The 23,000-nt window shown below is 43.4% G+C and overlaps 1 protein-coding gene across 4 annotated transcripts in view; it reads right to left on the bottom strand.

Annotated features, from left to right (window-relative positions):
- Positions 1 to 3,784: 3,784 nt before the first annotated feature.
- EIF2B3 (eukaryotic translation initiation factor 2B subunit gamma) overlaps positions 3,785 to 23,000 on the bottom strand; it is a 121,870-nt gene continuing 102,654 nt past the window's right edge. For all 4 annotated transcript variants that reach the window (XM_053896089.1, XM_053896092.1, XM_053896094.1 and 1 more), the window contains 2 exons: positions 10,634 to 10,737; positions 3,785 to 3,961 (listed from right to left, as the gene is read on the bottom strand). In XM_053896089.1, coding sequence (XP_053752064.1) covers positions 3,909 to 3,961; positions 10,634 to 10,737 — 157 coding nt within the window. In that variant the 3' untranslated portion in view covers positions 3,785 to 3,908. The remainder of the gene's footprint in view (positions 3,962 to 10,633; positions 10,738 to 23,000) is intronic.

The following is a 23,000-nucleotide window of genomic DNA, read 5'->3' as shown; positions in this document are numbered from 1 at the left end:
GGGAACAGGAAGGGAAGTAGAAACTCGTCTTTTTTACGCTACAAGAAGCCTGCTTCACTGTGGAACAGCCTGGTTCAGTGTCACTTCCACTGGGCCTGGAAATGTGTTTTGGATTAAAACCAGAGAAATTCCCCAAAGAATAACAAAAGAGAAAAGCCATTTAATTAAATTCATTATCATCAAGGAGTAAATCTAATTACTGACTGAGACAACATCCTTTAAGGTCTGTTATGTGTCCACCCCTTTGCTAAGTTCTAGGGTTGCAGGGTACCTGCTTTTTAGAAGTTCATAGTCTAAGAGGGAGCACAGAGACCACAGGGGAAAACACTGTGAGCTGGAATACTCAGGGAGGTTTAACTTGGATTGGATGGGAGAGGTGGGAAGATGACCAAATTGAAAAGGAGAAGACATGGTTCAAGGTCTGGATCTATCATTTACTGCTTATGAGATCTTGGGCAAGTCACATAATCTCTGACATTGACATAAGAATTAAATAATATATGTGGCTGACAAGCAGTGTAGGTAGGGTCCATGTAGGAGGAACTAGGTTAGACCTTCTTTCCTTGGCATTCTCCTAGGCTTCTCACTCATGCTTTGGGCTGGCTTTTGTTATCTGGGCTGGGCAGGGTCAGTGACCCTGAGATGTAGAGAAGGGAAGCAGGGATCCCTGGTGGCCCCCCCCACTGCCATCCATTATGTTTAGTGGCCAAACTTGGGAATGTATACCCCTTCCCTGTAGGCAGCTTTAGGCCAATAGCACCTGTCAAGTCTCTAGTGTCAGAGGCTGCAACCTGAGATCAGAGAATGGCCTTTTACCTGGAAGGTGGAGTAAGAAGAGAGACTGAAAGTCAAAGCAGAATCTCCCCATTTATCCATGGCAGAAAAGCCTGATGCAATCCTTCTTGGTGGTGGCAGATGGCTCAGGTTGAGGATGTCATCCTAGCTTCAAGTAGAAGATGTTTTCTTGCTCAGCCTCTTTCCTTCCCTGTGAGCTCCATCAGAACTAAGCTTTCTAGCCCTTGTGTCTGGGTGGTCCTTCCCATACCCACTCCCCCTTCCTCAGACACATTTAACTATTTAGAAAGCAGTACACAAAGGCCTGGCTTACTACCTCTTTAGGGGTAGGGACAGCTGTGGATAAAGAAAGTATGTTCTCTGCAATTCTCTGGAAATAGAAACAGCTTATAAACTGGCCTGTGTGGGCCACCAGATTGTTGTTGGGGCTCCGGCTAAAGACATCCTCCCCCCCCCCCCCCCCAATTCCCACCTCCATAAATGGGAGTGGGATACGAAGACTAATGTGATGAAGGACTGGGAAGAAGTTCAGCCTCTGACCTTGGAAAAAAGTTTGGAGGGCAGTCCTGACAGTCTGTCCCCTTACAGGCTCAGGAACTCTTGCCAGCAGGTGGGGGTGAGGTGTTACTGGGGAGGGGTTCCTGGAGTAGTAGACATCAGATTTTGTCTGACCTGGCAAGCTCCCAGAACCCTTGTTGCTCAACACTTCCCCAGAGTCCTCCTTGATTGGCACTGAAAGCCTCCTTCCTTCTCTCTTCCACTTCCCTCCTGGAGCATCACTGGGAGAGGCAGAACAGGTAACTCTCTTACCTGCCTTGCCTCTTCTGGCTTCTGTCTCATAGAGAGGTAGCTGGCAGTGGAAATTCAGTTTCTCACTATATTTTAGATATATACAAACTCTCTGTAAGCTGCTGCCAAAAGGAAACAAAAATGGTCCCAGCCTTCTGGCAGACAAACAGAGCAAAGGGAAGAGAAATCAAAGCATCTTGGGCATTCAGCCAATCCTGGAGTTGTTGGAGACAATAGCAGCACTGTCCTGGGCTGGGGGCTGTTCCCAGCTGGGACTTAAACTTAGCAAGGCCTTCCCCTGGGAAATCTTACCTTGTCCTGTTTTCTCCAGCTCCCCTTTCCAAGTCCTGCTCATGGGTTTGTGCAAGGGAAAGCAGAGAAGTCTTTCCTCTACCTTACTGTCAGGGATTCCAAGGGCTCAGTGGGGGAAGATGAGGAAGGGGTTTGGGAAGGCTCTAGGACAGTTTAATCAATCCCTTCTCTTCCCTTCCTTCCAAACCTATCTAGCTTCACCCCCTTTCTGTTCAGAAGAAGCAGTTTTCTGGCCTCTTGGGCCACCCAGATCCCAAGGGTCAGAAAGCTCAGAGAGGGGACAGAACCTGAGAATGGAAAGATCCTTTAAAAGTTATCCAGTCACTTTCCCATTTTGCAGATGTGGAAACACAGGGACAGAGGAGAGGCAAGATTTGGCCAAAGCCAAACAATATTTCAGAGGGCAGGTCTTCTTCCATCCAGCATCAGCTCTACTCTACAGATTTCGTTTCCAAAGGGGACCACCCTGGGCACTGCCACAGCTCTTTACCCCCACCTCTCCCCACAGTCCTATCCATCTCAACCACTTCTACTGGGCCATTTCAGCTCCTGTCTGATTAGGGCAAATTTTCAGGAACCTTGTTCTGGCCAGTGGTAGGAATGTGGAGCTCTAGAGCTCCCAAGAAGGCTGGTGGAGGTGGAGATCCTTCAGGGTAGAAATGCTCATCTAGTCTCTCACAAGTTCAATGAGAACAGCACTAAGATTCAGGCAAGATTACTCAAATGAACTTTAGAGACTTCAGATTTTTGAAGTGATGTAGAAACCAGTATTTCAAATCATTCTTTATAATTACTGCCACCCACAGTGAGCACATCAAGGGAAACCTTTACTTTGATAATTCTAGGAGGTGAAATCCACCCCAGGAACCACTTTTATCTTCCACCAAACACCTGCAGGTTGTAAAAGTAGTGCAGGGAGAGGCAAGAGCAGAGTGTATGTGTGTTTGGGAGTGGGGGTGGTGAAGGGAAGGTGGATAGAATTCCAGAAGGGCTGTGAGTATGGAAATCTCACTTCTTAATTATCTGAAGCGGGAGAGTCAGTATAATTAGGATATAAAGGAGCGTAGCTGGAGAAGAATTAGGAAGAATTTCAACCATGATATAGGTTCCTGGCACTTATTTTCCAGGTTGGACAGACTTTAGTCTTCTCCTCATTGAGGGAAGGTGAGAAGGAGTCTGTCTGGCTTCACAGACCATGGCTTTCTCTTATTGCTCTTAAATCCACTAAAACCAGTGGAGTTAGGCTTGTCAGCTAGGCCAGGGCTGTCTCCTGCTTATTTTGAGTCTCCAAAAGGTAACAGTTGACCTGGAGAAACTGCCTAGAGACTGGGAGGTGGGGAGTGAATGGCAGGTGACGCTGGGGGTGGGGTGGTGGCAGGGGCTGAGAATCTGTGTGGCAGGTATGGGAACACAGCAGTAAGTCATGGGCTGAGGACTAGGGGCCACGCTTCCCAAATCAGCAACTGTAGAAGGAGCTTGATGTACAGAGGTGGCACTGTCAGCAGCTATGCCTATGGGTCTAGAAAGCCTGATTAGGGTCAGGAACTGAAATACTCCCAAGTCCTTTCAGTAAGCAGATACTTTTATGGATGAGGCTGGGCCAGCCAGTAAGAAAGCAGTCCTTCTAGGAGCTTTACCCTTGATAACCACTGTACACAAGAGCTAGCTACACACTGGCTCTAGATGTTTTTTTTCCCATGTGACTCATGAACACACACTGTGTATCCCTGGAGCCCACCTGATATGGAGCTTGGGACTACCCCACAAGTCTCCACCATGCCTTTGGGAGCCCTTCTCTCTCTTTTTTAAGTTTATTTAAGTAAACTCTACACCCAATGTGGGGCTCAAACTCGGAACCTTGAGAACAAGAGCCTCATGCTCTACCGACTGAGCCAGCCAAGTGCCCCATGGGAGCACTTCTTTATTGGGAAATAAATACAGAGTCAAACAGGTGGGCCAGCCAACATCTGTAGTTCTGGGGGCCAAGAGAAAGGAGTCCAACTTTTCAGAACTCAGATCTCCATGAGCTGGTCACTCCCCACGATCACCTCGTTCATTCGTTTGGCTGCAAAAGAAAAATGTTGTTTGAGAACTTGCAGTAAAGGTGTCATTTCAAACCAAATTATTTATTTTTTTGAGAGAGGGAGCACATGTGAGTGGGGCAAGCAGAGAGAGAGACAGAGACAGAGACAGAGAGAATCCCAAGCAGGCTCCACACTCAGTGTAGAGCCTGATGCAGGGCTTGATCTCATGAACTGAGATCATGACTTGAGCCAAGATCAAGAGTCGGATGCTTAACTGACTAAGCCACCCAGGCACCCCAAACCAAACCAAATTATTTCTGATTTCTATGTCCATAAACACGTATTCCTCTATGTGGCTCTGCTCTTGAGAAGATCTTGGAAGTACACCTTGCCAAAGGGATTATAGGAGAGGCAGCATCTTCCTACACAGGAAGAAGGGACTGATTCTTTATACAGTTAGCTTCTGGGAGACCTCACATAGGAGGGGAACTGGAGTTGGGTCTTTTTATTTTTAAAACATTTTGTGTGTGTGTGTGTGTGTAAAGCTTATTTATTTGAGAGCGTGAGAGAAAGAGAGAGACAGAGTGCAAGCAGGGGAGGTAGAAAGAGAGAGAGGGAGAGAGAGAGTCCCATGGAGGCTCTGTACTTTCAGTGCACGGGGGGCTTGAACTCACAAACTGTGAGACCATGACCTGAGCTGAAATCAAGAGTTGGATGCTTAACCAACAGCCACCCAGGTACCCCTGGAGTTGGGTTTTAAAGGATGAATATAGTTTTTTCAGGCAGTGTATCAAAGGAAAAGCATTCCAGGCTGTTGGAACAACATGAGCAAAGGTATAAAGATATAAGATAGGGGAATATGAAATCCTGTGGTGTGGCCAGATGATAGGAAGTGGGGGAAAAGGGTGAGAAGAAATAACGTTGAATGGTTAACGGAGATATCCAGGGGCGCCTGGGTGGCTCAGTCAGTTAAACATCCGACTTTGGCTCAGGTCATGATCTCATGGTTCGTGGGTTCAAGCCCCACGTCGGACTCTGTGCTGACAGGTCAGAGCCTGGAGCCTGCTTCGGATTCTGTATCTCTCTCTCTCTGCCCCTCCCCTGCTTGTGCTCTGTCTTTGTCTCTCAAAAATAAATGTTGAAAAAATAAATAAATAGAAATAAATGGAGATATCCAAAGGAGAAAGGGAGACGCCTCACATGTAGCATGGAAATAATACTTTCCAATAATTTTTGAGAGAGAGAGACAGTGCGAGCCAGGGAGGGGCAGAGAGAGAGAGAGACAGAGAGAGAGACATAGAATCTGAAGCAGGCTCCAGGTTCCGAGCTGTCAGCATAGAGCCTGATGTGGGGCTTGAACTCACGAACTGTGAGATCATGACCTGAGCCGAAGTTGGATGCTTAATCGACTGAGCCACCCAGATACCCCACCACCATAGAGTTTTTATTAAGATTCAATGACTTACAGAATCATCAAGTGCTTGCTAAGCAGTGGCCATTATTTTGTAAAGTCCAAACCCATGACCTGATCCTTGCCTACCCCTCCAGCTTCATGTTCCACCATTCTCCACTTATCCCTGTAAGCCATACGTTTTGTATGGCTAGACCTCTACACAGGCTGTTCCCTCTGTCTAGAATGCCTTTCTTCCCCTCATCCCATCACATTTTCACCCTAAATGCCCTAATCAAGCACCTCCACTATTTGATGCTTTCCCTTCCATACTATCCTTTTCCTGTTTTGTGAAAACACTACCTGATACATATCTCTGTCTCTACATCATTATGTCATTCTTTCTACTTCACTCTAAGAATCTCAAGGGTAGGGTCAGTATTTGTTTTCATACCCCAGTGTCTAGCACAGCTACTTGCACAGGAAAGATTTCAGAGGCTTTGGGTAATGATAAGGATAGGGTATCGTTACTAAGTGGAGAGTTAACATTGAAAGGAGATGAAGACTAGTAGAGTAGAGAAGATCAAGGAATTTTAAAGGTGAGTTTAAGTTGTCCAAGACAAGACATTTAGAAGAAGAGAAGGAGCACAGAGGAAGACTATGAACTTTCAATATATTTAAAAGGGGAGCATCACAGAAGCTGACCAGTGATGGAGTGAAAGGGAAGAAAAGTGTTAGTTTTCAAGGAATAAGAGCTATAGAACAGAGGGAGTGAATCAACAGTCTGGAAGGGATAGGGGAACCAGGGTCATGCTATCTCTTATTTCCTAGAGGTATGGGGCAGATGCACGACACAGGAAAGTTTTCCAGTCCTCTGTTGGCTCAGACAGAAAAGGCTGACCAGTTGGCTGAAAATGGATTCTTTCTGGGCAAGCTTCCCATGGCTTCTACAGGTCCAACATGTTTCTTGTAACACTTGGGAGCTTGAATGTGACCCTGATAGGTAAGGCAGAAACATTGGCTTTCCTGAGGCTCTCCTTCAGTCTCAGAAGGCTTTGGTGCAGCAAAATGAAGACCCTTGATGATGGGACTAAGCTTGGTAGAGACCTGTTTGGGTCTGTTCATATTGCCCATGGCCTGGAGCCTTGAAGGGGGTTTCTGACTGGAGCTTTAGAGACCTTAAGAATTCAGACATGCCCTCTGATCCACCCACCTTTTCAGCTTTGTTTCTTGCTATATCTCCCTTGTACCCTATGTTCTAGATTTTCCAAATGAGTTGCAGTTTCCAACACTGGATTGTTTTTTGCCTTCAAATGCTTGCTTGCTTACCTGGTTCCCCTTTGCTTGAGAGGTTCTTCCCTTTTGTGTATTTGATAAATAGCCCAGAATTTCAAGATTTAGTTTTAATTCCTTCCTTGTGTCAAGAACTGACCGATTTCTATGTCTTTAATTAACCCTTATAGTCTCTTACCATCATACCTGTGAAACTTTTCTATACTTATTTCTTTGTCTGTTTCTCTACTGGGGGCAGCTGGACAGCAAGAGGCAAATCTTATTCATCTTTATACCTCTAGCCTATCATAGCCTAGAATATAGGAGGCAGTAGTAGTTGCTGAATGCATGTATGTTTTGGGGGTTATGTGAAAGTACAGATGTAGGACAAGGAGCATATACAGGACAAGGCCCCCAACCTCTTTGTCACAGAGAGCATAATTGACACAAGAAGGGCAAATGAAGTGCTTGGATGGGGCAGACAACGCCTTCTGCTCTGCCAGGCTCCAAACAAACACCTGAGCTTTCTTTGACCTGCTCTCCCTACTTTCAGCTCTACCCTCTGGTCTGCTCGTGGCCGGGGGGTGGGAGAAGTCTTGCTCACTGGGATTCAGGGAAGAGAGACTAGATCTGGCATTTTGGGGGCAGCTGAATTTTCACAGGGATTCAGTAAGGCAGAGGAAACCTGGAGGGAAGCAACAAGCAGTACTAGTTATGCTTGGCCAGGGTTGGAAGCTGACTTCAGTAAACACACTGGAAAAGTTCTGGGCTGGAATCAGGTTGGGAAAGATCCTAAGATCCTAAGGATCCTTCCCTGAGAGTACAAAGGAAGGCTGGCAAGTTGAGGAGAAACCAATGGGACTGAAGGGAATGACAAGTTGAATATGAAAAGCTGCACTGCTGGGAAGCTGGGAAGGATTCCCACTAGCCAGGACTTGACCTATGTACCCATCAGGTTTTACTTTCATGGCCAGGGGACAAATCACTGTGATCACAGGGAAGAGATCCAAGTTATCTCACTGACAATAAGAAGAGACTCAGATGAAGTCTCCAGTTAGAGTCTCCCAGGTTTTGACTTTGTTGGCTGTGGCTTTTCTACTGGCTTGAGCAGGAGATCAAAGTAGACTGCCAGGATTTTTGCCAGAGATAATCTCATTAACTGAGTATGCTGGGGTGGGGGTAAGAAAAGCCAGAGTTTTGTTAGAAAAGGGCGTGTTCTGCTGGTAGTGAAGAGGGCTATACTGGTTGTAAAAGTCACATTTTGGGGGTATAAGACTATTATAGATGTAGTGACTCTGTGGTATGAAAACAATCGAAATCTGGAGAGAGGATAGCATTACTTCTGAGGATGAATATTTTATTCTAAAATCCCTCCAGGTGAGGAAGACTGACTTAGGGACTCTGCCATCTACTGAGCTGTTTGTTGCTGAGGACCTGAGTTGTTGATGTTTGTCTGCATCATCTACAGTAACAGGTCTCGAGTGCTGCACTAATGGTTATGGATTTTCTTTCTCCACATGGCTCAACTGCAAAGAAAAGTAACAGTGGGAATTGGTGACTGGCCAGGAGTACCTGTGGCAGGAAGGCACTGACTATTGTGCTGGATACATCAGTCCATCCAGCATAGAAAACAGAGCGGGAAGTGTTAAGGTTCTGTATTTTAGAGTCCAGATGACTTCCCTGGCCACCTCTCTTTCAACCATTAAGGGGCTTCCTTGCTAAAATGGGAACACACAGTGTTGGAGCCAAAAAGTCCATGGGACACTAAAGCCCATGACATCTTAGGAGTTTGGCTAGCCCAGCCTTGTGCTCCCTGATGGGAGATGCAATGACTCAAAGCCTAAGTATCTGGCATTCAGTTGTCATGTATACATTATGAACACAGAATGGAAAGGGTCCTTGCAGAGTAAAAGAAAGGAGCCCCATTACTTTGTTGGAAACGGGGAGAAGCAGCAGAAACTGTGAGGTTCCAGGTTCCAGCACACAAGAAGGGAGGGATCCTCTAGGGTGGTGGCAAATGGAGTTCATACATTCAAATATGCCTATGGAATCTAAACTCTTAAAAACCACAGAAGGAAGCAATTCCTGGCTCCAGGAGGGGCTGAAAGAAGAAAGTACTGGAGGATGCTTCTACTTTTTGCTGAGCAGGGAGAATTTACAAAGACAAAGAAGCGGGAAGGAGGTGGAAGAAACATTGTTCAGGGCTACAAATCCAAAGAGAACAGAACAAAGCACACAGAGAAATGCAATGAGGTGACAGGGAGAGGACAGGATAAAAAAGCAGCTCCACAGACAAGCTGCTTTTGAAACTCTGGGGACCATTTCCAAGGGCTTCCCATGGAGTTAGAGAAAAGGCTGGGTGTTCTGAATCTTGTTTTATTTTATTTATCTTATTATTATTACTTTTTAATTAATGAATTTATTTGAGAGACAGAGACACTGCGAGTGGGGGAGAGGCAGAGAGACAGAGGGAGAGAGAATCCCAAGCAGGCTCCGTGCTGCCAGAGCACGAGCTTGAACTCCTGAAACCAAGAGATCATGACCTGAGCCAAAACTAAGAGTCAGAGGCTTAACCGACTGAGCCACCCAGGCTCCCCTGAATCCTATTTTAAAGAAATTACCAACAGGCCCCATCTGCTCAAGAAAGAAGTTTCTCCGTAACCTAAGGGTAGGCCTGAGTGAGCTGGTATGTTGAGCAGGAGAAAAAATCAGGATCTGGGGCTCCTGAAGATCAGAAAGAGCTGGGATATGGAGGCCAAATGTATTTTTCCAATATGGAAAAAGGACTAAAGGGAGAAAAGGTGTATCACTGATCAAATTCTGCTGGGTAAGCCAGGAGTGGCTTCTTTCTCTGGTCTTTTTGGAGGCTATCTGGCAATAATTCAGGTTGAAGAACCAGTTTTGTCATTTACTAGCTACATACCTTGGGTTAATTTCAATTTTTCTTTCTCTCTCTTTTTTTTTAAATGTTTATTTATTTATTTTGAGAGAGAAAGAGAGCACTTGCATGAATGGAGGAGGGGCAGAGAGTGGGAGAGAGAATCCCAAGTAGACTTCGCACTGTCAGTGCAGAGCCTGGTGCAGGGCTCAATCCCATGAACTGTGAGATTATGACCTGAGCCAAAATCAAGAGTCAGATATTTAACTAACTGAGTGCCCTACACTTCAACTTTTCTAAGTCTCAGTTTCCATTTCACCAAATGGGTCAATAATGAATCCCTACCTCACAGGGTTTTTATGAGAATCCAATAAGACAGTGTATGTGAGAACATTTCAAAGCTATACACAACAGCTAGCTGTTAGCCAATGGCCTTCCAGTAGGGCAATGCCATCCATGCTGCCAGTGTTGGAATTTAAGTTTGTATGCCAGCCCTCACACCGTGCATACGATCACAGAAGAAAATACCAATAGCTGTGGTGCTGCTGTTGACTAATACTCCTGCTTGAAGTTTCTCTGGTGAGACACTGGGTAGAATGTGTCTGCCATTAATTGAACTAAAAATACCAGTCTTTCTTTTTTTTTTTTTTAACTTTTTAAAAAGTTTATTATTTTAAGGTTTATTTATTTTGAGAGCGAGCGAGCGAGCATGCACAACTGGGGGAGGGGCAGAGAGAGAGGGAGACAGAATCCCAAGCAGGCTCCACACTGTCAGCATACAGCCCGATGTGGGGCATGAATCCACGAACCATGAGATCATGACCTGAGCTGAAACCAAGAGTTGGATGCTTAACTGACTGCACCATCCAGGTGTCCCTCAAGAGTCATCATAAAGTATTGGTGCTAATCTGGGCCATTAGATCTTTTTGGTATGTTTGAAAATTTTTGATAGTAAGGCTGCATACATTTATGAGCTTATTGGTAAGATAAATTCCTAAAAAGGGAACTGTTAAATCAAAGTTAAAACGTTTGACGACAATGTCAATTCCTCTCCAAAGATGGCTTTATCGATTCATGTTCTCACCTGCAGAGTATGCATGTGCTTGTTCCCTTATTGTCACCAGCACTAAGCACTAGGTAAAAAATGGCATCTATGATTGTAATTTGGTTTACCTTTGGCTTCAATCCTCTGGCCACTTCCAATTAGGCAGTTCTTGATGTCCGTTCCCTTCTCGATCACAGCATTGTTGCAGATGATGCTCCCCTGGATGCTGCTTCTGTAACAGAGCAGCCAAGTTAAAGAGTGCCCATGGCTCTCATCACCATCCTTACCCTTGTGGGTTGGGGGTTCTGGCTCATTCATAGGCTAGGAATGGCCGGTTTGTTCAGTTAATGGCTACATGCCTCAAGTTGTCAATAGAAGAGAGAATGCTCAGCTGGACCAAGGGAGGACCTGGCTTTAGCAAAGTCCAGAGTTCAGATATGCTTGTAATGATCTTCCCCACTAGGGCTTGAAAACAGAAGACGCTGTGATTTCTTTAGACATGCCACACCTAGAGGTCTAAATTTTATTGGATCTCTCCTTATTTGTTCTGGGGAGTGGAAGCTGGCACTAGTCCCTGGGCTGACCCATCACTCTTGCTTCTCATCTGGGAATATATTCCAAATTTCATCTAAGGCTTAAATCCTATGAATCCTCCTAGGAGGTCAGCTATGGAAACAATAGGTATCCCACAGCTCTCACTACAGACTCTGATTAATCAAAACCATACTCATTTAAAAGAACCCAAAAAACAAAAAAAACAATGTTTTTTTAAACTAGCTCCATGCCATATCAAAGACTACTCCAGATCCTAAAGCCACTCTCAAGAGTAGTACCTCTGGGTCGTAGCATTTGAATGTATTTAAAGAGCATCTTTCTGGCTCCTAAAGACTAGTGGGTGGGAGTAGAGGTCCTTCTGAAAATCTTCACTAGCATGTGTTGCATACCTACTCTATGCTAGCTGCTGTGTTAAATACTCTATGTACATTATAGGAGGGACTTACAGATCTAGTCATTTAATCACCTGGGCAGCATAAAAAATAACAAACAAAAACACCCTCATCATCCTGGCCTCCATCAATCTTTTTGGTAGGTCTGGGATACAGGCTTTATGTATTTAATTAGAAAAAAAAAAGCTTCCTAGATGATCCTGGGAGTTATCATTTTTACCTCTGATGCAGTAAAAATAACAACCACATTTTTAGAGAAGTTAAACCATTTACCCAAAACCACATAATTGCCAAGTAGCAGATTCAAATCTAGATCTGCCTGACTCCAGAAGCCATACATTTAATCATAATGCTATACAAACATTAAGGGGAGCAAAGACTGGAGGAAGCTTCAAACTGCCAAGTTGTTTTTCTGAGCCAAATGTCTCTGTGGAAGGAGGGGCTCTGCCCTAACAGGGCACTGAATATTCAGTACCCTAAAGAGTCAGAAGTGGGCAACTGGAGGGGAGAAGGAAGGTGAGGAGGAAGGGTATGGGCATCTATTTAAACAAAACAAAACAAGACAAAACAAAACACTAACTAAGGAAAAATCCTCACGCAACCCAAGAAGCATTGGGGCTAGGGAGGAGGACATTCCAAGGACTGAAACTATTAATGCACAGGCCATTAAAAAAAATTCTTGCCAAATGCCAAAACTTTAGTAAAATGCAAAAAAGGAATTCTAGCAGTTTATGGCATTCCAGAGTCTTCTTTATCTCTATTTTTTGGAAGGTTAAAGCCTGTCAGAAAGCAGCAAAAGGCCAAAGCCACAGCACCTCTGTGGTATGGGCTAAAGATGGGCAGACAGTATTTGTTTTTTTGGCTCAAATTCAGGATACACTAAAAAAAAAAAAAAAAAAAAAAAAAAAAAAAAAAAATCAGGATACACTCAGTGGGTATGTATCAAGGGGCCTTCCAAAACCTACTTTCCTTCTGTTTTGGGTAAAGCAGTTCAGTTAGCAGTTAGGGTGGCTCCTGCTTCTTGATGAAAATTCCCCCAAAAAGAATAGTACGGAAGTATAGAAAGCTTCAGAAACACAGGCTGCTGGGACAAAGCAGGCTTACAATTGGCTACTAGTTTGCCACTGAAAAGTCTTTTTTTTTCTCTAAAATGGGAGTAGGCGGATGCCTTCTGCTCAGAAGTGTAAGATCCTGAGAAGGCATGCTCTGGAGCTAGGCAAGGGGTAAATATAGTCAGCAGACAAGAAAGCCAAGAGGAATTCAAGCAGCCATAATTAGAGACTACTACATGGCTATTTTGGAATTTGGGATGTAAGTGGGAACCATTCCTGGAAGGAAGAGGCTAGATTGACTGAGGTCAGATTTCCACAGCAATGGATAGCCTGGGTTCTCCTTACGTCTAACAGGTACGATTGAGGTATTCAGGAAACTTTTCTCATCTAATTTGTGTTTAACTCCCTCTGAGACACATAAACTACCACTGTAGAGTCTGCAGATGTGATGGGAAAAGTGGGTTGATTATATAAAGAAGTTGGGTGCTCTCCTGAAGCTCTTGGTCAGTGGATCTATGGAATGATTTGAGATGAACACGTGACAAAATGCTTGGTGAGTGTAAAGTTCTTTTCTGCCATTTGTTTCTTCAACTGTTTCCTATTAGCACTGCTGCAGTCACAAGTCACTTCCATTAGCAAGGCTGAGGTACTCCGGAAAAAATGTCAAGCCAATATAGCTTGTCCGGACAGACTTTTCCACCTGTCTAGAAAGAAATTCCAAGATTAAGGATTTTATTGGAATTGTGCTCATGCCAGAGAGGAAGGACTAATACTACTATATCAAATGTTGCCAATCTACAATAATGGCTTTGCCTTTTCTGCTCGGTGCATAAAGTGGAGTGGAGGTGACTTCCTCTACAGCTGAAGAAAAGAACTGGCCCCAACATGGAAACAACAGTTTTTGCAACTCAGTTTTAAGTCTCAGCTTGATACTGAAGACTCTGCTGTGCTAATACCTGGTTGTGTCTAATTTCCTTCCTTCCTTCCTTCCTTCCTTCCTTCCTTCCTTCCTTCCTTCCTTCCTTCCTCCCTCCCTCCCTCCCTCCCTCTCACCCTCCCTCCTTCTTCCTGTCCTCTCCTCTTCCCCTTCCTTCCTTCCTTCCTTCCTTCCTTCCTTCCTTCCTTCCTTCCTTCCTTCCCTCTTTCTATCTGCCTACCGGTTACCTACCTACCTACTGAGAGAGAGAGAGAGGGAGAGAACATGAGTGGGGGAGAGGGGCAGAAAGAATCTTTTTTTAAAAAATACAATGTATTTACTTTGAGAGAGGCAGAGAGGGAGAAAGAATCCCAAGCAGGCTCTGCTGTTAGTGCAGAGCCTCATGTGGGGCTTGAACTCATGAACCTGGGCTGAAATCAAGAGTCGGATGCTCAAATGACTGAGCCATCCAGGAGCCCCTGGTTGTGTTTTCTAAGAAGCTGTTGAGACATGGCTACTATTAATGGAGTTTTGGTTCTCACTTCTACTTGGTGGGGTTAAATTTTAAGCAAAACTGCAGGCTTTGGGAAATTACCCTGAAAATGCTAATGCTTCAGTGGAAAAGAGACCATGAGAAAAACAGAGGTCTTTGGAAGATCTGTAGATCACTGCTTGGCCAGGTACACTGCCACACCATGTTGTGGCATATGACATAAGGAAGAAGCCCTGGTCTGGGAAGCAAGAAGGCCTCCAAATTCTAGTTCCTCTTCTGGCTTTAGTTAGAACTTTCTTCACTTTATTACAGAAGGAAAGGGAACTCACATAACTCTATTGTCTAATATATCTCAGTCATTACACAAAACATTTTATGTTCATTGTGTAACTTAATCTTTTTAGCAAGCCTGCAGGGATAGTGGTGTTTATTCTAATTTTTACAGAGAAACTTGAGGCTTACAGAAGTTATAATAGCAATGTGCCCAAGCCTACACAGTGATTAAGTGACTCCATTGTCGGACTCAGCTGGTGACTGGGTAGTATTTGGTAAAAAGCCATGAAATTTTTCAGTAACTTTAAGGACAGGCAGGTTCTGCTCTGGAGATAAGCTGGTAGGCTTTCTAAACTTACTGATAGCCTTGGGTGAGAAAAGAGTATGGAACTGGAGATATATGTAGTTTTTCTAGGCATGTGACTAAACCCAAAGGTTCACTACTTGAGTCCAAAGATTATGGTTGAGTCACCCATATTTCCCCAAAAGGCAAGAGCCTCCTAACCTTAGCCCAAGGGGCCCTCATCCAGGAGTCTGTCTAGATGAAGAATCATGTATAATTATTTTTTGTATTTTAAAAAAAATTAATGTTTATTTTTGGGAGAGACAGAGTGTGAGTGGGGGAGGGGTAGAGAGAGAGGGAGACACAGAATCCGAAACAGGCTCCAGGCTCCAAGCTATCAGCACAGAGTCTGACTCGGGGCTCGAATCCACGAACCGTGAGATCGTGACCTGAGCCAAAGTCAGACGCTTAACCGACTGAGTCACCCAGGCACCTCTGTGTTATTTTTAATGAACTATTTCAGGCACAGAAAAAAAGTCTGTATTAGTAGACAATATATAGTATTTTTTTCATGTTTTAAAATTTTTTATAAATGCCAAACTTGCTTTTTTCCCCCTTCAACATCACATTTGTGAGATTTATCCAGGTTAATTCATGTAATAAGACATAATGCTTAAAGAAATCTCTCACCTTCTTCCTTTCTCTGGTCAATCTTGCTTTTGGTCCTCTAAATGAAACTGTATTGGCCCCAGCAAGCAAGCTGAAAATTTTCTCCCTTTAGTTCTATGTGTGTCGCTTTACCATATAAAGGTTTAGTGGTGAGAAATGTCTCCCTCCTAAGAAATCTAAGTCTTTATATTCCCTAAACAGAGGCTAAGAAAAAGAAGGGTTTGGGGGAAATCACGGTTAACAAAGTAACAACCTCAAAGAATTAAGCTGTAGTATTCTCCATCTAAGAAGATCTAAGAAGATGGGTTTAGTCCAAAGGCAAAGAGTGAATCAAAAGTCTTAAGGAGCCCCTTTAAGTCCAGGGGATCTTCCCAAAGTTTCGTACGTTGGTATTTTCAAGACTGTTACTGAAGAAACATGGAAAAAATTCTTCTAACAGTCACGGTCCTTTTGCAACTCTAATTACCACAGACTTAATTTTATGTTTAAGGGAGTTCACTTTTATACTCCTCCTACCCATTTGTTAATATTTTGTTTCATTTCTTACTTGGCTGTATTATTTCTTCAAGTAGAGTTTTCCAGAGGGTTCATGGGTGACACATCTCCAGAGGCCTGGAGTATTTTTTATGATTTTATATTTCAACCATAATTTGACTAACTCTAGGATTCTTAGGTCTTAATCGTTTCCCTCCAAATTTTCTAAATGTTGTCTTACTTAAATGTTGTCTTAAATGTGGTCACAGGAAAGTCCAAGGCCAGCTTGATTTTCTCCCTCCTATGTGCCCTGAGATTTTGCAAAAGATGTGTTTGCCAATTTCCCTCTGGTTTGCCCATGCCCTTATTTGTTATGCTGGTTGAATTTTGGTCTTTTCTTTGGATCTGATCTACATTCCATTGTGTCTGGCAGATAGTCTTTAGTCTGTGTACAGGTATGTGGTATTATCTAGTTTTATTATGGATGAAGCTTCCTTTTCTGGTTTTGTTTGTTTTTATTTTGTTGAATTTCAAGGAGTGAAGTACTCCATTATTTTTTCTAGAAGTAGACATGGCTCTCTGGACATATACTCAGCCAATTATATAGTAGGGGAGGTTAAATCAGGGACTTCTATTTTTCATTCAGTAAATACTTACAAGGTATATAAAGTACAGTATTAGAAATTAAGAGATACAAAGGTATATAAGAACTACTTCTGTGTTCAATGAATTTACAGTCTAGTTGAGGAAAAAAGAAAGGTGCACTAAACAGCACACGAACATAAATGAAGTGTATGGGTGCACAGGGAACACGGAAGCGGAGGAAACAATTTCTGGCTAGAACAATTCAAGGCTGCATGGAGGAGGTGGAAAATGTATTGGACCTTGAAAGATGAGTAGGAGGATTTCCTACAGGTAAAGATCTTCAGAGAGAGGCAATTCAGGCAGAGTGAATGTCAGGAATAAGGAAAAAAAAGAAAAGTAAGGGACCCAGTGAGCAGGGTAGTCAGTGAGTACAGGTGAAGAAGACACTCAGGGTAACAATGAGAAGCGATAATATATTGTTTGGGTCTGAGGGCTGCACTTGCTGCTTGCATAAAGCATGGAAAACCTAGGTGAAAATTTGGCTCCCTGGCCTGCCTGTGAAGGAACTACCTTACACTGTTGCTTGGGTCATTCACCTTGGACTAGGAGGAAATGCAGAAGATGTTGCTCAGGACCAGAGAGCCAAGACACAGAACACAGAACTGACACCAAAGCCTGGATAATGAAGTTTTAACTATCGACTTTGGGTTGCTGGGCATCAGCTGTCATAGAACTTGGAATTTCTACCAGAAACTGAAAATAAGAAAGACAGGACCCTTCTCTGCATAGTCTCACCTACACCTTCGCCAAGGTGGTCCTATTAGCATCTCTCAAGCTTTGAGGACCTCGGGCAGATATCTAAGCCACTGTCCAGAAAGCCTCAGCAACTCACAACTGCTGGCAGAGACAAGCAAGCTAGGAATATCAGAAACTGCCTTCTGGACGAATTCATGCTCCTACTTTGCCACTCAGTCCAGATGTAACAGCAGCAGGGTAACAGTCTCACGCAACTGCAATTTAGTTACTTTTCCCAAATTTACTATAACTAATTAAAACTAAATGACCTGAAAATAATGGAAAAAGGTTCATATGGGATGCAGGATGTCTGATCTTATCACCAGGAGCTAATTTACCAGATTGGGTAATCTCTAATGGTCTCCCTAGTCATTAGCTTCATGTGGGCTGCCTCAACTTTTTTAGTTGAAAAAAAAAAATAGCAGCCACCACCATCTAAACCTTTATTGTTTCCCTAGCTTATAAGGCCATTCAAGATGATACCTCCTCCAAAATAGCAACTGACTCTAGGATATTATGCTAGGTATTTTCTATGAATTTTTCTCATATACGCAAGTTGGAGTTTCTTAGGGAACCTTGGTTCCCTCACCAAGTCTCTTAATGTCAATTCAGGACACCAACACTGGACTTTAAAGAGGTGCCAGAGAGCTGCTCCTTTGTCTGCCCACCCACTGGAGGGGAGGGAGAGGGTGCTAATTAGAGCAAATGGGAAAGTTATGGCACTGTCTTCCCTGGAAGGTCTGAGGCATGATGAGACAGAGTGGAAGTTACAAAGCCTCATGAGCTACTCTGGAATTAGGTGATCAAATGGATAAAGGCAAGTGTGGTTCTTGTTTTTGAGAGAATGGTGATGCCTGTCAGTTTCATGCATGAATCTGGAATGAGACATGGAGTAGCAGGAGTGCAATGAGAAGAAAATCTAGAATTCCACAATTTGCCCATCTGTAAAAATGCAGGAGTGGAGCAGGGTGACTTCTAAGGCCCTATGTCACTAACATTCCAGGACTCAGTGTTGGACCTAGATCATGAAAAACCTGGAAATTCAAACTTTATTCTAAAGGTAATGGGGAGTCTTCAAAAAAAGTTTTTTTAAATTGTTATTTATTTGAGAGAGAGAGTGTGTGAAAGTGTGCGTGTGAGTGGGGTAGAAGCAGAGAGAGAGAATCTTAAACAAGCTCCATGCCCAGTGCAGAGCCTGACATGGGGCCTGATCCCATGACCCTGGGATCAGGACTTGGGCCAAAATCAAGAGTCTGGCGCTTAACCAACTGAGCCACCCAGGCGCCCCTCAAAAACAGTTTTTGAACAGAACAGGGACATGATCAGAGATCTCCTTTAGGAAGACAACACTGGCGGGGAGGTGCCTCAGTGGCTCAGTCAGTTGAGTGTCCGACTTTGGCTCAGGTCATGATCTCACTGCTCCTGAGTTCGAGCCCCACATCAGGCTCTGTGCTCACAGCTCAGAGCCTGGAGCCCACTTCAGATTCTGTGTCTCCCTCTCTCTCTGCCCCCAGTTTCACTCTGTCTCTCTCTCAAAAATAAACGTTAAAAAAAAAAAGGAAGACAACACTGGCAACATGCCACCTCTGAAATGAGATACAGTAATGATGATGTCGATGACGATAAACAAATGAGAGCTAACACTCTACGTCCAAGTTCTATTCTAAGTGCTTTATGTCTATTAACTTAGTACTCCCAATAAATCTATGGGGTAGTTTAGTTTTTTTATTATTATTTCTTAATGTTTATTTATTTTTTGAGAGACAGAGACAGAGCATGAGTGGGGGAGGGGCAGAGAGAGAGAGGGAGACACAGAATCCACACACAAGCTCCAGGCTCTGAGCTGTCAACACAGAGCCCAATGTGGGGCTTGAACTCACGAACTGTGAGACCATGACCTGAGCCAAAGTCGGACACTTAACCGACTGAGCCACCCAGCGCCCTGAGGTAGTTCAGTTTTTACCTCATTTGACAGTAAAAAAATCAGGCACAAAGACGTAAAGCCAATTCCCTAAGGGACTAGTAAGTGACAGACCCAGGATTCAGTCTGGCAGTCTGACTCCGAAGTTCAATTTCTAAATCCATAGAAGGAATGACAGAAAGGCAGATTTGGAAGAATAAGACAAATACAGACAGAAAAATAAGAGAACGCCACAATGATTCAGGAAGAGGTCTCTGGGTCTGACCTCTTCTTCTGACCTCTAGTCATGGGGTGTCTGGGTGGCTCAGTCAGTTAAGTAGTCCGACTTGGTATCAGGTCAGGTCATAATCTCGTGGTTTGTGAGTTTGAGCCCTGCATCAGGCTCCACGCTCCACCAAGGATTCTCTCTCTGTCCCTCTCTCTCTGCCCCTCCTCTGCTCGCTCTCTCTCTCAAAATAAATAAATAAACTTAAAAAAAACCTATAGTCACAAACTGGCTACTAGATACCTCCACATAACTGGATGTCCTGTAGGTACTTACAATTTCATATGCCCTACACAGGCCTTTTCTCCCCACAAATCTGTACCTCCTTCACCTTTCCTCATCTCAGTGAGCACACCATCATCTACCCTGTTTCCCCACCTAGAAACCTGGGCTTCACCTACCAACTGTCCTCTCTCTCTCTCTCTCTCTCTCTCTCATAATGTTTATTTTTGAGACAGAGAGAGTGAGCGAGTGCAAGCAGGGAAGGGGCAGAGAGAGAGGGAGACACAGAATCTGAAGCGCTGAGCTGTCAGCACAGAGCCTGACATGGGGCTCAAACCCATGAACTGTGAGATCATGACCTGAGCCAAAGTCGGACGCTTAACCAACTGAGCCACCCAGGTGCCCCTCAACTGTTGTCTCTCTTACCCTTTAAATCCCTTCCTTGCCCATTCCTTATCAGTCTCTTTAGATTCTTTTTCTTACGTCCAAAATTGCTGATGTTCTCCAAGGTTTTATCTTGGTTTCTTTTCTTTAAAAAATTTTTTTTAAGTTTATTTATTTATTTTGAGAGAAAGAGAGAGTGAGTGCCCATAAGTGGGGTAAGGGCAGAGAGAGAGGGAGAGAGAATTCCAAGCAGGCTCTGGGGTGTCAGTGTGGAGTGCATGGGGCTTGAACTCACTAACTGTGAGACCATGACCTGAGCCGATATCAAGAGTTGGACACTTAGCCAACTGAGCCACCCAGGTGCCCCTTGGTTTCTTTTCTTTTAAGGTCACATAATCTCCCTGAATGTCTCTTCTACTCCCACAGCTTCAGTTACCCCTTCTATGCCCACCACTCCCAAATCTGTACTTCAAGCACAGGCTTCTTTCCTGCACTCCAGTCCTGCACATCAAGTCCCTGCATGTCAAGGCCGCTTGCCATTAACTCAACTTATCCCAAATGGAACTTACCTTTTCCCTGCCTCCCACTCTGCAAATCCTCTGCTGATTTCTATCTTAGTGAATAGCACACCAAAAATCTTATTGTTCAAGCAAGAAATCTGGAAGTTTTCCCTAATTTCTTTTACCTTATATATCCAGGCAGTCATCATGCTTTATAGTTTGTAATCATCATACTATTTCTCCTCCCTATCACTACTGCTACTGTTTTAGTTTAGGGCCTCTTCTATTTTACCAGGATTCTTTCAGTAGTCTTCCTCTCTCCATGTTTATCCTCTTTACATCACTCTCCATAATGCAGCCAAAATGATCTTCATAAAATGTAGATTTAATTGTTATTCCTTTCCTTTAAACTCTTAAATTATTACTGTTACCTATTAAACTTCTTAGGGGATAGTCCATGATTTGGCCTTTGGCCATCTGTATAGCCTTGTCTCCTCTCTATCCATTTCTCTTTTGAATTCTGTTATTTTGGTTATTATGAATTGTTTACCATTCTTCCATATAACAAGTATTTACTGAGTTCCTGCAGGCTTTCTGCTTCAAGATATAATAGTGAAACAGAAAGATAAGGTACTTACATTCTCAAATTAATATTTACTTGTGAGAGACAGGTAAATAAGAGAAGTCCAGATAGTAATAATGCTATGAAGGAAATAAAACAGGTTGACGTAACGGAGAGTACTGGGACAGGTTACTTCTGATAGGGTAAGTCAGTCAGTGAAGCCCCTTCTTAAGTGATGAAATTCAAGCTAAGATCAAAATGAAGAGATGTTTCTGGAATAAGATATGCTCATGCTCTCTCACACTTCACACTCCTTTAAAACAATATATTTTTTAAAATTTATTTATTTACTTAGAGAGAATCGTGCGAGTGGGGTAAGTGCAAAGAGAGAGGGGAGAGAGAATCCCAAGCAGGCTCTGCACTTCAGTGCAGAGCCTGATGTGGGGCTCGAACTCACAAACCGTGGACAATGACCTGAGCCAAAACTAAGAGTCAGATGCTTAACTGACTGAGCCACCCAGGCACCCCTCACACTTAACACTCTTGATGTATCTAGAACATTCCTTTCTCTACCTTGGGTGGCTCTACTCATTTTTCAGCTCATGGGTCATTTCCTTAATTCTTTCCTGACCCTCTTCTCCTTTGTGACTATACAGATTTCTACCACAGCACTCATGCACAGTCTTCAGTATCCAGTGGGTCTTTTGTTTGATGAGTAAAATATTTGAGACAGGTCTCTACTCTCAGTGGTGTGCTGGAGGCAGCCTGTTCTGCTTGGGAGAGCTGATTGTTGGTATCTCTTCCCAACTCAAGTGTTTGCTGATATCATTGGCCATAGTGGGAGAATGTACAGTATGGAAATTGGCAGATGTTACAAATCAGATCACTTATTTTTTTCCTTTGGAAAGCTAGTTGTTAACAACTTATCAGTACACCACTGGTAGCAGTGTACCACAAAATTCTGACCTTTTTTTTTTTTTGGCAATTAAATTTATATATGCATGTATATATCTGAAAACAAATCTTTCTGAAGGTTTTACTATGAAAAACAGCAGGCTTCTGTTCCCCCTACTCATTTCCTTTTTCCTGGAGACAACTTTTGGTCTTTTTGCTGAGTTATTTCAGTTTTTTTTTGTTTGTCTGTATTTTAAAGAGAGAAAGAGGGAGTGGATGAGCAGTAGAGGGAGAGAATCTCAAGCAGGCTCCATAGCCAGCACAGTCCGACATGGGACTAAATTTCTCAACTCTGAGATCATGACCTGAGCTGAAATCAGGTCGGACTTTTAACCAATTGAACCATCCAGGTACCCCCTTGAGTAGTTCAGCCATTTACCTCCCCGTGTATACATAATAACATGCATATTACTACTTTTTCAGTTTTTAGTTTTAGTCATTATCAATAGATTTCCCACAATGGAAGATGAGGATTTAGCTTTCCTTTCTCTCCCTCTTCCCTCTTTTCCTTCCTATCCCTCATCCTTTCTATATTGTTACAGCATGATTTTGGTCAATAGTTGTTTATTACGATTACATAAATTGTATTTCACATTGTGTACATAGTGAACTGTGATGCCATTTCCTTTCATGTGCAAATTTTTATTTATTTATTTTAAAGTTTATGTATTTATTTTGAGAGAGTGCACAAATGGGGGAGGGGCAGAGAGAGAGAGAGAGAAAATCCCAAGCAGGCTCTGTGCTGTCAGCATGGAGCCCAACACGGGGCTTGAACTCAAGATCATGACTTGAGCTGAAATCAAGAGCTGGATGCTTAACTGACTGAGTGACTGAGCCACCCAGGTGTCCCTCAGGTACAACGGTTTTTTTTTAAGTTTATTTATTTATTTTTGAGAGAGACAGACACAGTGTGAGTGGGGGAGGGACAGAGAGAGAGGGAGAGAGAGAATCTCAAGCAGGCTCTGCACTGTCAGCACAGAGCTGATGTAGGGCTTGAAGTCACAAACCATGAGATCATGACCTGAGCTGAAACCAAGTCTGATGCTTCACTGACTGAGCCACCTAGGTAGCCACCCCCTACAACTTTTTAAACAGAGTTCATAACTGTTTTGTTTTTGTTAGATAGTATTCTATGCTATTACTAATTCAACCCAAACTTTTAGCCAGTTGTCTAAACCTTTCAAGATGTTTATATGTATT

This window comes from Panthera pardus, unplaced genomic scaffold (genome assembly GCF_024362965.1).
Source record: "Panthera pardus isolate Hobbes unplaced genomic scaffold, ASM2436296v1 HiC_scaffold_11, whole genome shotgun sequence".
NCBI lineage: Eukaryota > Metazoa > Chordata > Mammalia > Carnivora > Felidae > Panthera > Panthera pardus.
The sequence above is the reverse complement of the archived record's forward strand: the minus strand, read 5'-3'. Positions and strand labels throughout refer to the sequence as shown.